Source organism: Urocampus carinirostris, chromosome 3 (assembly GCF_059441175.1).
Source record: "Urocampus carinirostris isolate Australia breed hairy pipefish chromosome 3, RoL_Ucar_1.0, whole genome shotgun sequence".
In the NCBI taxonomy this organism is placed as follows: domain Eukaryota; kingdom Metazoa; phylum Chordata; class Actinopteri; order Syngnathiformes; family Syngnathidae; genus Urocampus; species Urocampus carinirostris.
Window position 1 is genome coordinate 8,415,594 of NC_142351.1, and position 15,893 is coordinate 8,431,486.

At 37.5% G+C, this 15,893-nt stretch overlaps 1 protein-coding gene across 1 annotated transcript in view; it reads right to left on the minus strand.

Annotated features, from left to right (window-relative positions):
* The window catches only part of glsa (glutaminase a), a 47,890-nt gene that overhangs the window by 18,015 nt on the left and 13,982 nt on the right, over positions 1-15,893 (minus strand). The window contains exons 4-9 of the mRNA XM_088330555.1: positions 13,654-13,783; positions 11,610-11,689; positions 7,746-7,909; positions 6,014-6,072; positions 5,788-5,820; positions 1,492-1,550 (exon numbers count right to left, since the gene is read on the minus strand). Of these exons, the coding sequence (XP_088186681.1) occupies positions 1,492-1,550; positions 5,788-5,820; positions 6,014-6,072; positions 7,746-7,909; positions 11,610-11,689; positions 13,654-13,783 (525 nt within the window). The remainder of the gene's footprint in view (positions 1-1,491; positions 1,551-5,787; positions 5,821-6,013; positions 6,073-7,745; positions 7,910-11,609; positions 11,690-13,653; positions 13,784-15,893) is intronic.

The following is a 15,893-nucleotide window of genomic DNA, read 5'->3' on the forward strand; positions in this document are numbered from 1 at the left end:
TGAGAAATGCTACATTGATATATTTCATGGTCCCTAAGAAATGTCCTTAACTCATACGTAATACACATTTCATAGGGCCCTATTTAGGAGTAGCATGCACCTGTCCTCTATGGCGCCACCCCTAAGGGGTGATGACGCTTCGTAGGACGATGCCATACAAACTAACGCCAGCTGCCGTTAATCACGAGGGAAGAAGAAATGCACTGGCACAGCGAAGCCACCAGAGAGCAGTGTGGGTGTCATTTTTAAGCAGATTTCTTGAGAAAGAAGGCAACAATTTCAAGCATTTACAAGCACTTCCTTAAAAACACAACATTAAAATTTAAGCATATATTATTTTGCTTTGCTTCTGAAAAGAAAAAAACACTATAGAAATGCTAAAAAAAATACTACTACAGTAATGCTAAAATACAAAAATATGACTACAAAAATACTACTACAGAAATACTACAAAATAACTACTAAATGAAATATCAAATTTTGTGCTTAAAAACAGGGACCGACTATATTATTTTGCTTTGCTTCTGAAGAGAAAAATATACCATAGTAATGCTAAAAAAATACTACTACAGTAATGCTATAATACAAAAACACGACTACAGAAATACTACAAAATAACTACTAAATGAAATATCAAATTTTGTGCTTAAAAACAGGGACCGACTATATTATTTTGCTTTGCTTCTGAAGAGAAAAATATACCATAGTAATGCTAAAAAAATACTACTACAGTAATGCTATAATACAAAAACACGACTACAGAAATACTACAAAATAACTCCAAAGCGAAATACCAAATTTACTGCTTAAAAACAGGGACCAACTATATTATTTTACTTTGCTTCAGAAAAGAAAAAAATACAATAGTAATGCTAAAAAAAAAAATACTACTACAGTAATGCTAAAATACAAAAATATGACTACAGAAATACTAAAACAGAAATACTACAAAATAACCCCAAATTGAAATACCAAATGTACTGCTTAAAAACAGGAACCAAATATATTATTTTGCTTTGCCTTAGAAAAGAAAAAAATACAATAATAATGCTAAAATAAATACTACTACAGTAATGCTAAAATACAAAAATATGACCACAAAAATACTACAACAGAAATACTACAAAATAACTATTAAATAAAATATCAAAACAGGGACCGAATATATTATTTTGCTTTTCTTCTGAAAAAAAAAAATACTATAGAAATGCTAAAACAAATACTCCTACAGTAATCCTATAATACAAAAATACGACTACAGAAATACTACAACAAAAATGCTACAGAAATAAAACAAAAATACTCCAATGGAAAAACTTCATACTCTTCTGCTGAGATACCACAAAAATACAACTACAGCAATATTACAATACAGATATACTACAAACCTTATACTAAGGAAATAAATCAAAATACTACATAAATACTACATAAAACCTACAAAAAAATACTACAAAACGTTTTTTTTTCTTGAATGTCGACCCAACTCACGTAGCGTTGCTGAAACCGACGTACTCGTTCCCCGCCAATTTGTTCATGAAGTTCATCACCTGGACAAGAGATGGCGCTCAAGGTCATGGAAATATTACACCAGGAGAAAAACCAAAGTAGAATGCTGCCATATTGCGACTTGGATGCATGAATTTGAGCTAAGGACGGGATGCTAAAAAGATGGACTCAGGCCCGTGGGATTAGGGGGAAAGGGAAGATATTTTGCTATACCAAAATAGCAAAATATCTTCCTATTTCCCTTACTTAGGGCTGCAACAACAAATCGATAAAATCATACGAAATGGATTATCGTAAGTGTTGGCAACTAATTATATCATGGATTTGTTGCATCCCCACTTAAATCGATACAAATAAGAGCGCACGCAATTCCGTTGAGACGCTGAGAGTTGTAGTAATAATAATTAATAATAATTTCCTTGTATTGTCATTCTGTGTAGCTGGTACCGCTTGAGTCTGGCAGAGGCCGCCAAGACCGTTTTTAAAATAAAGTTATCTTACATTTTTCTATTTTTTTTTTTATTGGCACGGAAGTTTCCACTTTGTAGTGTTTGACTGTTTTCATCATGAAACAAATTTTCAAGGAAACAGAAAATGCTGCAGAAATACACAGGGGGAATCAAAAAATAAGGAGATAAACTAAAAAGAAAAAAAGAAAATAATTATAATGACATGTTTAATTCCACCCAAGGGTTTGGTAAGTAATCTTCAAATGAATGAACCACAAATTTGTAATTTAGGCAAATAAACACTTCCTGTGGTGTGTCTTGGGCAGTGCACTCTCCAGGCCGTTTTTTTTGGGGGTAGGGGTTTGCTCTAGGGCTGTAACTAAGCGTAATTTTCATAATTGATAATTTGGCCGATTATTTTTTCAGTGAATCGAATTTCTTTAAGACATTTTTCATTTCCTCTAATTCATTCAAATATTGATGTTTTCGGATAATAGAAAAAATAGTGCAGAAAACAGAATATTCCAAAATATAAAACATTGAAAAGTATTTGTCAATTAACTTGATAATTATCGAAAATACATACAAACGGTTCCTATTTATCCAAAAGACAATATGACATTTTGGACAAAACAAGAGAGAAAGTTGAAACTTTCATGCAATTCTTTTAGTATAAAAAAAAAAGATGATCTTGGCGCCCTCTGCCGGACCAACGTGGTACTACAACTCTCAGCGTGCCCTCTTATTGCTTTAAAGTACTCAGTGGCTCATTTATCACAGATAAAACGAATCGATGATCTAATGAGTGGCCATCGCTTTTAATCATCGACTTTAATAGATTGTGTCGATGAGTTGGTGCAGCCCACATTAATAGTTTATGGACGCTCACTGCGATACTTGGTGATTTATTTTGTCGTTTTTTTTCGGTATTTTTTTTGTCGGGTATTACGTCATGTCATCTGATTTATGATGTCATTTATTTATTTCAAGATGTATTTTGTCGTGTATTTTGACATTTGTCGTCATTCATTTTCTCTCATTTGAGAAGTATTTTGTCATTTGTTTATTCGGATATTCTTTTGTCGTTTATCTTGCGGAGTATTTGATTCTTGATCTATTTTGTCACCTATTCTGTCAATTATATTCTCACATATTTTGTCATGTGTTTTATCATGTTCTCATGTTTTTATCGTGTATATTGTCGTATATTTCCTCGTGTATGTATTTTGCTTTTTATAATTTTTTATGTATTTTGTCATGTATTTTATCATTAATTTTGACATTTTCTCCTGTATTTTGTCATTTATTTCCTCATGAACGTATTTTGATATTTAGAATTTTTGGTGTATTTTTTACATGTATTTTCTCATTTATTTTATCATGTTCTCCTGTATTTTATCGTGTATTTTGTCATTTATTTCCTCATGTATGTATTTTGGTATTTATCATTTCTTGTGTATTTTCTCATGTATTTTCTTATTTATTTTGAGATTTTCTCCTGTATTTTATCGTGTATTTTGTCATTTATTTTCTGATGTATGTATTTTAATATTTAGAATTTTTGGTGTATTTTTTTCATGTATTTTCTCATTATTTTATCATGTTCTCCTGTAGTTTATCGTGTATTTTGTCTTCTATTTTCTCATGTATGTATTTTAATATTTAACATTTTTGGTATATTTTTTTATGTATTTTATCATGTTCTCCTGTATTTTATCGTGTATTTTGTCAATTATTTTTTCATGTACGTATTTTGATATTTAGAATTTTGGGGGTATTTTTTCTTGTATTTTTGTTTACTTTATTATGTTCTCATGTATTTTATAGAGTATCACTTTTTTTGTGTATTTTGTCATGTATTTTATTTATTTTTGTCATTTATTTTCTCATGTACGCATTTTTGTATTTATCATGTTTGGTGTATTTTGTCATGTATGCTTCAACTTATTTTGTCCTGTTTTCATGTATTATTTGTGTATTTTGTCATATATTTTCTCATGTACGTATTTTGATATCTAGAATTTTTGGTGTATTTTTTCATTTATCTTCTCATTTATTTTCTCATGTTCTCACGTATTTTATCGTGTATTTTGTCATTTATTTTCTCATGTACGTATTTTGCCAAGTAGCATTTTTTTGATGTATTTTTTCATGTATTTCCTCATTTATTTTGTCATGTTCTCATGTCTTTTATCGAGTATTTTGTCTTTTTTTTCCTCAAGTACGTATTTTGCTATTTATCATTTCTTTTGTATTTTGTCATGTATTCTCTAATTTATTTGAAGTTTTTTCGTGTATTTTATTGTGTATTTTGTCATTTTTTTTCTTCATATATGTATTTTGTCATGTATTTTCTCATTTCTTTTGACATTTTCTCCTGTATTGTATCGTGTATTTTGTCATTTATCTTCCTATGTATGTATTTTGTTATCTATCATTTTTGGTGTATTTTGCTATGGATTTTCTCATATTTTTTTGTAAGTTTCTCATGTATTTTTTTGAGTATTTTGTAATTTTTCATGCATGTATTTTTGCTATTTATAATTTTTGTCATGTATTTTATCGAGTATTTTGTCATTTATTTCCTCAAGTACATATTTTGCTATTCATAATTTTTTGTGTATTTTGTCATGTATTTTATCGAGTATTTTGTCATTTATTTCCTCAAGTACGTATTTTGATATTCATCATTTCTTGTGTAATTTTTTATGTATTTTAGCATTTATTTTGTACCATTCTCCTGTATTTTATTGTGTATTTTGTCATTTTCTCATGTACATATTATGACATTTAGATTTTTTGGTGTATTTTGTCATGTATTTTATTATATATTTTGACATTTTCTCCTGTATTTTATCGTGTATTTTGTCAATTATTTTCTCATGTACGTATTTTGATATTTAGATTTTTTGGTTGTATTTTTTCATGTATCTTCTCATTCATTTTCTCATGTTCTCATGTATTTTTTCGAGTATTTTGTCGTTTATTTCCTCAAGTATGATTTTTGGTATTTACCATTTCTTGTGTATTTTGTCATGTGTTCTAGAATTTATTTTGTCATGTTTTCATGTACTTTATTGTGTGTATTGTCATTTATTTTCTCATGTATGTATTTTTGTTATTTATAATTTATGGTGTATTTTGTCAAGTATTTCATCATTTATTTTTTCCTGTTCTTATGTATATTTTGTGTAATTTTTCATTTATTTTCTCATGTATGTATTTTGATATTTATCATTTTTGGTGTATTTTTTCATGTATTTTATTGTTTATTTTGTAACCTTCTTGTGTATTTTTCCAGTATTTTGTCATTAATTCTTCCTCATGTATGTATTTTGCTATCACTTTTTTGTGTATTTTGTCATGTATTTTCTCTTTTATTTTGAAATTTTCTCCTGTATTTTATCATTATTTTCTCATGTACGTATTTTGATATTTAGAATTTTGGGTGTATTCTTTCATGTATCTTCTCATTTATTTTATCATTCATCATTTTTGGTGTATTTTATCATGTATTTTATCGTTTATTTTGTAAGCTTCTTGTGTATTTTTCCAGTATTTTGTCATTAATTCTTCCTCATGTATGCATTTTGCTATCACTTTTTTTGTGTATTTTATCATGTATTTTATCGTTTATTTTGTCCTTTATATCTCTCTGTAATGTTTTGTCAAAATCTCATTTTCCCCGCAGCCCTCTCATTTTGTTTTTCATGCCAAAATTCGCAGAACGAGGTAGCTTCTTCGGGTGGGGGGCCAGATAACACCATGTTTGAGACAGGCAAGTTACACATTGAAATCCAAATCCCATCAAGAGTTTGCACATACTCACATAATCAAACTTCTCGGCATTGCTGGCTCCTTGCTGGAACACAAATACAAAATTTTAATTTGGTGGACGAACCAGCAGGGGGCAGTGTCGAGTTTTGAACTGAAAGTGACCTGCCGTGCACCAGCATCACATCCTGTTTTTTGGGAGATTTTCTCGCAAATAAATCCCCTTTTCAGCGCCGTTATCACCTTAATCCGCTTTAATCCTGGGAAAAAGTCGGAGTTACCTTGATGAGGGAAGTGCAGACGATGGCGCCGGCGTTCACCATCGGATTGTGCGGTTTGTCTGCAAGGGGGGACACGTTGGGTTAAAGGGGAAGTGTGTAATTATAGAGATCGTTTGTAAATGTTGTGACGTATGCGGTGGGCGGGGCTTAGCCTGCGGGTCTCGAATTCGATTGAGTCGGGGGCCGCTGAAGCTAGAATTCGGGTGAAGTTTGCTCGCTGTTAATAACATACCACTATTCTTAAAGGGAAAGTGTTTCATATTTGTCCACTAGATGTCGCTGGTATGTGGAGTGCAACCAAGAATGAGTCCAAGGGAGAGTAAAAACAACTGAAAGTGAGCGGAAATCAGCCATTTTCTTCACGTGTTTACCCAGAAAGACAAAAAGAAGGGACAATTATATTTTAAAAAGGGTTAAAAAAAATGGAAGAATTAAAAAAAAATAAGAGGCAAAAAATGACAGAGGGAATGAAATAAAGGTAGGGGAAAAGACAAGAACGGAAAAAAATAATAAAGAAAAATGAAAAAAAAATGACTGCAAAAATATTTACAGACTCAAAATTCGTCCTAAAAGACCTTTTCATTTCCTTTTTTCTTATTATGTTTTCCACTTGGAGTATTGACTTTCATAAGGTTCGGGTTCGCGCCCCGGCCGAGTCATTCCTAAGACTTAAAAAGTGGTCGGCGGCGCCCTCTCTTGGCTGCGGCTGCATCGGGTCAGATGCAATCGACATTTCGTTCTGTGTACATTGTTACACAGAATGACAATACAAGGAAATAATTATTATTATTATTATTATTATAAGCTGCCCAAAAAAAACAAAAATAAAAAATAAAAAATGCTATTTCTCTCTGTTCTTTTAATTTTATTTTTATTGTTCTCTTCTTCATTTTTATTTTCATTTTTTTCTCGAGTTTTGGTTTTTGTCTTAGTTTTCTTTTTTTGTGTTTTTTTTTTCTCCCAATTTTTTCTTTTTTCATTTTATTTTCCTTTTTTTCTTGAGTTTTGTTTTTTGTTTTATTGTTTTGTGTATTTTTTATTTTCTTTTTTGCCCCATTGATTTATTTTTTCTTTTTTACTTTTTCTTTTTTACTTTTTTTAGTTTTACTTTTGTCTTATTTCTTTTTTTCCTTATTTTTGTCTTTTTTTTATACTTCATTATTTTAACTTTTCTTTTCCCCTTTTTCCTTGAGTAATACTTTTTGTCTTATTACTTTTTTTCCTCCTTTTTTAATTTGATTTTATTATTTTTTATTTTTTACCTTTGTCTTATTTCTATTTTCCTCATTTTTTTTACTTTATTATTTCAACTTTTCTTTTCCCCTTTTCTTGAGTATTACTTTATGTCTTATTTCATTTTTTTTTTTTCATTTTTCTCTTTTCTTTTATTTCTTTCTTTTATTTCTCTTCTTTTCAAAAGTCATAAGGTGCTTTTGGTCAATTCGCATCTCGTCGGATTTTGTCTTCTTCGTTGCGCTTCTAGCATTTTTTAGTGGCGCGTCAAAACACAGCGAGTGGGAAAACACTGTCCCTTTAACTTTCATACCAAGGCAGGGGCGTCGAACTATCATCTTGGGAGCCGCAATCGGTAGGGAGTTTTAGAACCCGGAGCTACTGCCGTGTCCATTCCCTTTTTATATGCGGACTCAGTCGAAAGAAGCTCGCTATTTACGTCACTCCGGCCCCCTTGCCGGACCTCGTGCATAATTCAGTTTTGCCGGTGCGTCCTCACCGTCCTCGTTCAAGAAGAGCTTATTGAAGCGCAGTCCGCTGGGTTCCTTCCCGATGAATCGGTGCACGTACTCGGTGCCGTGGTCGTGCACGGCGATGGCGTACTTCAGCGGCTTCACGCACGACTGCAGGCAGAAGGGAACCTTGGTGTCGCCTACCGTGTGCCTGAAACGCAAAATACAATCCGATTCCTTTTTATTCTTCTTCGTGTCGCTCAGAGTGCACGACAACTGTCACTGACACTGTGGACCAGTGTTCCCTCTAAGCTGCGCGCGTGCGCTGCACATTCTCAGCGCACAAGAAAATCTAGCCGGCGCACAAAAATCAGGGCTCAAAATTACTAATTAAGAAGTGACTTAAGTCAAAGTTTCAGTGCATGAAGGTAAAAATACACGGGTTCCCCTGGCGTTGTGTCCTAAATGCGGTATTTTGAAGTCGAGTCGAAGGAGAACGAAGTTGAGTAAAGTTAGTAGAGTTTGTCGGGGAACCGGCTTCTTCAGCTCGGCTCACTAAAAGGAACTGGCTCTTTCGGGTCCTAAACGGCTCTTTGGGTTGTTTTTACTTCTTTCATCCCAACATGACCAAATATTATGTAAAACTATGCACAAAATGACTTAAAAGAAGAGGGTAATAGAACAAAAAAGAAAAAAATACCAAAATGAAAAAGGAGTGAAAAGCTGAGAAAAAAAAGAAACAAAAGGAAGAGGAAAAAAAAAGGAAAAATTTAGAAAAAAGCCAGAAAAAAAGAAAACTAGGGAAAAAAGTAAATAGAGAACAGCAAGAAAAAAGTAACTGCTCGGAAAAAATAAACACAATGAGATTTTTTTTTAAAGGAATTTAAAAAAAGTAGAAAAAAACACGGAAAAATGAAGAAAAAGTTTGTGTTGCCTTCAAATAATTTCCAATGATATCAGGTGAATCGGCAGCACGGCGGCGCAGTGGTTAGTGCGTGTGCGGCACAGTTCTGAGGTCGTGGGAACCTCCTGCGTGGGTTCAAATCCAGCTCCTGGTCTTACTGTGCGGAGTTTGTATGTTCTCCCCGTGCTTGCGTGGGTTTCCTCCGGGCACTCCGGTTTCCTCCCACATTCCAAAGACATGCATTTCAGGTGAATTGGCCGGTCCAAATTGTCCCTAGGTGTGACTGAGCGAGCGAGTTGTCTGTCCCCGTGTGCCCTGCGATTGGCTGGCAACCAGTTCAGGGTGTCCCCTGCCCACTGCTGGGATGGGCTCCAGCACCCCCGCGACCCTACTGAGGATAAGCGGTGCAGCTGATGAGATGAAATGATGAGATGAGATCAAGTGAATCTTGTTGCCAACATTGTAATTCCACTCAAAAATGTGATTAAATACAGTTCTGTATCTTGCAACCGACAAAATAAGCCCCAAAAATGATAATATTATGCGACAAAATATATCAGGAAATAAAAAGAAATGGATATCTTGTGAAAGAATTGTAAGAACAAACGACGTTTGTAGGCAATCGTACATGAGTCAATTCATTCAAAAGAGAAAAATAATTAACTCAGCAAAATGTCACTTGATGTCAAGTTTTGGACATGTTTGATAATGAATTATCTTGCCACACTTGGGATTGCCGTTGCTCACTGTTGTTTCAAGCGTTGCTCATCGACTTTGTGTGAACGCTCAGACCCCTGGAAAATTAGAGGGAACATTGCTGTGGACCACAATATCTTACTAGGTCGGTTGGAAAAATGGATTGGTCTCTCAGGAAACGTTCTCTTATGGTTCAGATTCTACCTCTCAGATAGGACGCACTGTGTTAAATATGGTGAAATGACATCTGAGGCCTTTAGTGTTACCTGTGGTGTTCCGCAGGGTTTAGTGCTTGGCCCCCTTCTTTTCAGCATTTACAAGCTTCCATTAGGTCACAGGTGTCAAACAGGCGGCCCGCGGGCCAGATCAGGCCCGCCAAGGGATTGAATCCGGCCCACCAGACAACACTCAGAGAAGCGCAAGAGAAAAACAAGCTGCAGGTTGAAATAGGTCAACTTGATGTTGCCAAAGAAAGGTGCCTTGAACAAAGACACTGTACTTGTATTTCTTTCTCTCTCTCTTTCTCTCTCTCTCTCTCTCCCTCTTTCTCTCTCTCTCTCTCTCTCCCTCTTTCCCCCCCATTTCTCCCACTCTCTGACAATGTACTTGTATTTCTTTCTCTCTCTCTGTCTGTCTCTCTTTTGCTCTCTCTCTCTCTCTCCCTCTCTCTTTTTCTCTCTCTCTCTCTCCCTCTTTCCCCCCCATTTCTCCCACTCTCTGACACTGTACTTGTATTTCTTTCTTTCTCTCTCTCTCTCTCTCTCTTTGTCTGTCTCTCTTTCGCTCTCTCTCTCTCTCTCTCTTTCTTGCACACCTTTTCTCCCACTCTCTGTCTCTTTACTCTCTGTGTCTCTCGTTTTCTCTTCCTTTGTTGCTCTTTTCTCTCTATTCTCTTTCTCTCTCTTCCTACCCTTCGCGCTTTCATTTCTCTTTTCTCTCCTTCTGTCTTTCTATTTCTCTTTGGATTTCTTTCTTCCTCTCCCTTTCCTTCCCCCTCTCTCGCGACTTCTCTTTTTATCTCTTTTTTTTCTCACGCTCTCTCCCTCTCTCTCTTTTCTTTGTCCCGCCCTCTCTCTTCTTTTCCCTCCCTCTTTCTCTTATTTCTTGATCTCTCTTTTTCTCTCTCTTTAATCTACTAGTCCGGCCCCCGACAGAATGTTTGTTCTATCGTGTGGCCCCCGAGTTCAAATGAGTTTGACACCCCAGCATTAGGTGTTATTATTCGCAAGTCTAAAATTAGTTTCCATTGCTACGCAGATGACACTCAACTATATCTTCGGATGGAGGAATCTGCCACATTAAACTGTGGAAATTTGGAGGCCTGCCTCACTGAGATCAAAGAATGGATGTCATTCAACTTCTTGCGCCGAAAGACCGAAATGTTAGTTATTGGTCCATCTAAATGCCGTGACTTGTTCTCAAAAACGGCTCTGAACATTGACAAATGTCATATCACCCAGAATGACTCAGTTGAAAATTTAGGTGTCATATTTGACCGCGATCTGTCCTTTCAAACATACGTGAAGAATGTGACTAGAACAGCTTTTTTCTATCTTCGCAACATTGCTAAAATTCGCCTTAAGCCCTCTCAGTCGGATGCGTTTGTTACCTCCCGTCTCGATGACCGTAATGCACTACTCTCCGGTCTCCCGAAGTCCAAAATCAAGAGCCTTCAGCTGGTACAAAATGGTGCAGCGAGGGTTTTAACCAAGACAAGAAAGTTTGATCACATGACCGTGATTTTAGCTAACCTGCATTGGCTCCCTGTTAGCTTAAGATGTGATTTTAAGGTTCTGTTGGTAGTATACCAAATCATGCATGGACTTGCTCCCTCATATCTTTAGGATTGAATTTCCCCCTATGTTCCAGTCCGGAGCCTTCGCTCTGAAAACGCTGGTCTACTAGTGATCCCAAGAGCCAAGAAGAAATCCGCAGGTTAAAAGAGCATTCTCCACTCAGGCTCCATTGTTGTGGAATGCTCTTCCCTCTGAGATCCGATCTGCAACCTCAGTGGAAATGTTTCAATCTAAGCTTAAAACGCACTTCTACTCCATAGCATATGAAGAACCTCTATTTTATGTTGACAATATAAGGGGATGGTGTCATAATAGTCCGTAGTTTGCAATAATTTGTGGTCTGTGCAGCCCTTTGAGACTCTTTGTGATTAAGGGCGTCACAAATAAACATGACTTGACTTAAACATTTGATGATAATGACAGCCTATTTAAAAAATTGAAGAGCCGTGTGACATCATTGTCTCTCATTTCCCGAAAGATTCCGATTAGCTTTTGGCCCTTAAGGGCTTCCGTACCTTTGCCCGTCGACAGTGCAGAGGGCGACGGCCCACAAGTCCGGGCTGAAGCGAGCCAGCTGGGGAATGTAGTCCGCCACCTGCCAGGACAAAAAAAAAACTTCTAGTTACATAGATACCAAACATGTTGTTATTTTTATATACATATCAAGGTTCATACACCTTATTCATGGCCAAATTCTACAGCTAGCTAAATAAAAAAACACTGAACGGCTGGAAACGTTTGTGATGCCCTTCTAGAGGAAGCCCCACAAATGCACCTTTAAAGGACTTTCAAAGCCCATTTTCCGATTTTTCCAGAACCGTTAAAAGGATAAATCCAGCGTAAACCATGCATTTAGATTTACAAATGATATTTTTGTGCATTAATCAAGGCATATGTTTATTTTTATCTTGAGTAAAATGCATGTACTGTATATTTGTGGATCTAAACAATACGTATGTAAATATTTTTAGGACAAATCTCTCCTCATATAGGTGTTGGTTAAAATGACGGTAATATGTAAGTACATTTTCAGTTGCAGGAAGTTCTTCCCATGACAATTTACTGTCACGGTTGCCATGGTGCCCAATGGCAAACCCTGTCCTGTCAATCCCCTTTTGTCGGTCCGTCTGCGAATCTCCGTGTGTTCAGGGCAAGTCTTTTTCGACCCTGACCCCCGCCTGTCCCGTTTTGCTCCCGTATGTCTCCGGCTACAACGCGTTTTGATCCCGATAACGTCTGCTTTCCCGTTCTGGCTTATGACTTCCTTCCGACCGGACCACATTTTTGCTCTCCTGTCCCGGCTACCGACCTGTTTTTCCGTCCCCAACACCGCCATTGCTCGCCACGGAAGATCCACTTCCGTGTTCGGATCACGAGCCGAGTACGAGAGCGACCCGCTTCCCGCGTCCAGCTAAGTTCGGAGCCGGGGGCGCACCCCTCCCTCGTTCCTTCAATAAAACTTGTGGCAAACGTTACGCGAGTGGGTCCTGTCTCCGTTCTGGTTTGACATTTACACTACCTTTAATGGCCATTATGAAATGTCTATAATTAATACGTAATTTTGCACAAATACACATTTTATAATGCCCTGTTTAGATGTAGCATGCACTTGTCCTCTTGGGCCAGGCAAACAACACAAATGCAACACAAACTAATGCCAGCTGCCGTTAATCACAAAAGGAATAGCTGCAATGGCTACGAGCAGTCTCTGCGATATTTTTGAGCAGACTTGGCAACAATTTCAAGTATTTACAAGCACTTCGCATATAATTCAATCAATTTTCAACAAAACAATCAAATTCAAGCATTATCAAGGATTTCAAGCACCTGTGCAAACCCTGATGTGAGGATTTGTACACATTTCCATGGCCATTCAACCACTATTTAAGCTTCAATTTCTCCAGTACCATTAATCTCCATTACCATTATCTCCCCAACTATGTGTTAGGTAAAAACAACAATAATATGTAGCTTATATTTTCAGTTACAGGAAGTTTTTCCCATTACAATTTAGCGCTGGATATGCGACCTCAATATTTTGCAAGGCCAATAATAAATGTCCATAATTGATACGTAATCCTTTCACTAATACACATTTCATAGGTGTAGCATGCGCCTGTCCCACAGGGGGCGATGACGCTTTATAGAACAGTGCTGTACAAACTAATGCCAGCTGCCGTTAATCAAGAGGGAATAGCTGCAATGGCTACGAGCAGTCTCGGAAAAAGACGGTGTTGGCGACGACCAAGAGGTTGCAGGTTCCATTCTCTGTGTCGAAGCGTCCTGACTCTTTTAATGTGAGTGTGTGTGTGTGTGTGTGTGTGAATGGGTAAGTGTGAATTACATTGTAAACCATTTTATGAGGTCTTTAGTGACTTTATAATCCATGTTCAAGCAGATGTTGAGAATTATTGCAACAATCCCAAGCATATACAAGCACTTCACCCACATTTTAAGCACTTTCCAATCTTTGAAAGCACAACATTCAAATGCAATCATTTTAAGGATTTCAAGCACCCGTGCCAACCCCGATATCTATATTTCTACATTTCCTCGCACCTGTCCGCCAGACATGTTCTTTGCCTTGTCGTAAAGCTCTGTCATGTGACGGCAAAACGGCTGGAAGTCGGGGATGACGAATTTCTTGCGGAAGGCTTGAGTCAGCAGCACGATGTTGCTCTGCACGCATCTGAATGTACAAAAACGAAAAATATTGAACATTTTCAGTTTTACAACGCGCATCAAATCGGAGGAAAATTCCCATTTTTGCCCTGAAGGGGGCAGTCCTTATCATGCAAATGAGATGTTTGGGACCTCACCCATCTCTTCCTGTAAAGCGGGTGTCCATAACTGCAAAATAGTCTACTTGCTGAAGACAAATCATCATTGCAGCCTGTCAAGCTGCTTCTTTAGGGCGCCATTAGCTCAAGAGGTCGCAGGTTCGATTCCCAGCTCCTATATTTCGAAGTGTCCTTGGGCGAGACACTGAATCCCTAATGCCCCCAATAAGCAGGTAGGCGCCTTGCATGGCTGACTACCTATTGGTGTGCGAGTGTGTGTGTGTGAATGGGTAAGTGTGAAGCACATTGTAAAACGCTCGACGTCATTAAGATAGGTCGGAAAACTCTGATGCGAGCAAGCCATTCACAAGTGGGAAACAGTTTTGTCCACCACTCTCAGCCTAGAGGTGAGTAAGATCTAAAGATTGGGCCTTAAATGTCATTCATTACCGGGTCTGGTCGGGCCTGACTTTGAATTATTATTATCCATCTCTTTTGTCTGTTTATATGGTCTTGTTTAACTTGGATTTCGTTACAAGGGCATACTTTACGAGTTCGCAAACAACTTCTAAATGCCGTGACTTGATCTCAAAATCGGCCCTGAACATTGACAAATGTAATATCACCCAGAGTGACTCAGTCAAAAATGTAGGTGTCATATTTGACCCCGATCTGTCCCTTCAAACACACGTGAAGAATATGACTAGAACAGCTTTTTTCTATCTTCGCAACATTGCTAAAATTCGCCCCATGCTGTCTCCGTCGGATGCGGGGGATTATAATTCACGCCTTTATTACTTCCCGTCTCGATGACTGTAATGCCTTACTCTCCGGTCTCCCGAAGTCCAAAATCAAGAGCCTTCAGTTGGTAAAAAATGCTGCAGCAAGGCTTTTAACTAAGACAAGAAAGTTTGATCACATGACCCCGATTTTAGCTAACCTGCATTGGCTCCCTGTTAGCTTAAGATGTGATTTGAAGGTTCTGTTAGTATTTTACAAAATCATACATGGACTTGCTCCTTCATGTCTTTCAGATTTAATTCCAGTCCAGAGCATTCGCTCTGAAAATGCTCGTCTACTAGTGATCCCAAGAGCCAAGAGCGCTGTGGAATGCTCTTTCCCATGAGATTCGATCTGCAACCTCAGTGGAAATGTTTCAATCTAAGCTTAAAGATAGATAGATAGATAGATAGATACTTTATTCATCCCCGTAGGGAAATTCACACTTCCAGCAGTCTACCCCGTTGTTTATTAACAGATTAACATGATGCCCTAGGGGTGCTTGTAGCGGAGTGGATGACGTCACACGCCAGTCCAAAAGTTCGACATCCCTGCGGCAGATGGAAATCTTTTCTTTGTGAAAATCCAGGGATACACCACCTCGTGTTAGCAAGTCCGCCTCCTCTCCGATTCCCCCCGGCTTTCGTGTCTCTGTATAGCGGCGCTGAAGCCGGATAGCTCCGGGTAGCTCCGGGTGGCTACACGTTAGCGTCCGGAATGCTAAACGTGAGCCACGTTTCCGCAAAACACAGCAACTGCGCTCACTGTGCGCTTCAATGTTTTCCACCAGCACTCGATGATCTTATTTGGTCGTGAGTTCACATTTACCATGATTACGGATGGTACCGAAGACTTATAACGCCGCTAGCCGCTTCGCTCGCTCCGGCTCTTCTTCCACGATAGGCCCCTTCATCACGCCGGCACGAGAATTCTTCAGGGCAAGGAAATTGATTCCTTGAATAAACGCATTTTCGTGCGCTAAAACCCATGTCCAAAGGATAGAAGTAATCCATAGTGTACTTGTCAAAACGGGAAGAAAAAACACCGAAGATAGGAGCAGACAATAAAACAATAGGGCAGCTGCTGGAAAAGGCAGCCACTCGTGGCAGCGCCGCTTTGATCAAACACACTTCTACTCTATAGCATATGAATAACCGATATCTTATGTTGATAATATGTGTATTATTTGCCCTCATGTAGGTTTTAGATGAGGGGATGGTGTCATAATAGTCTGTAGTT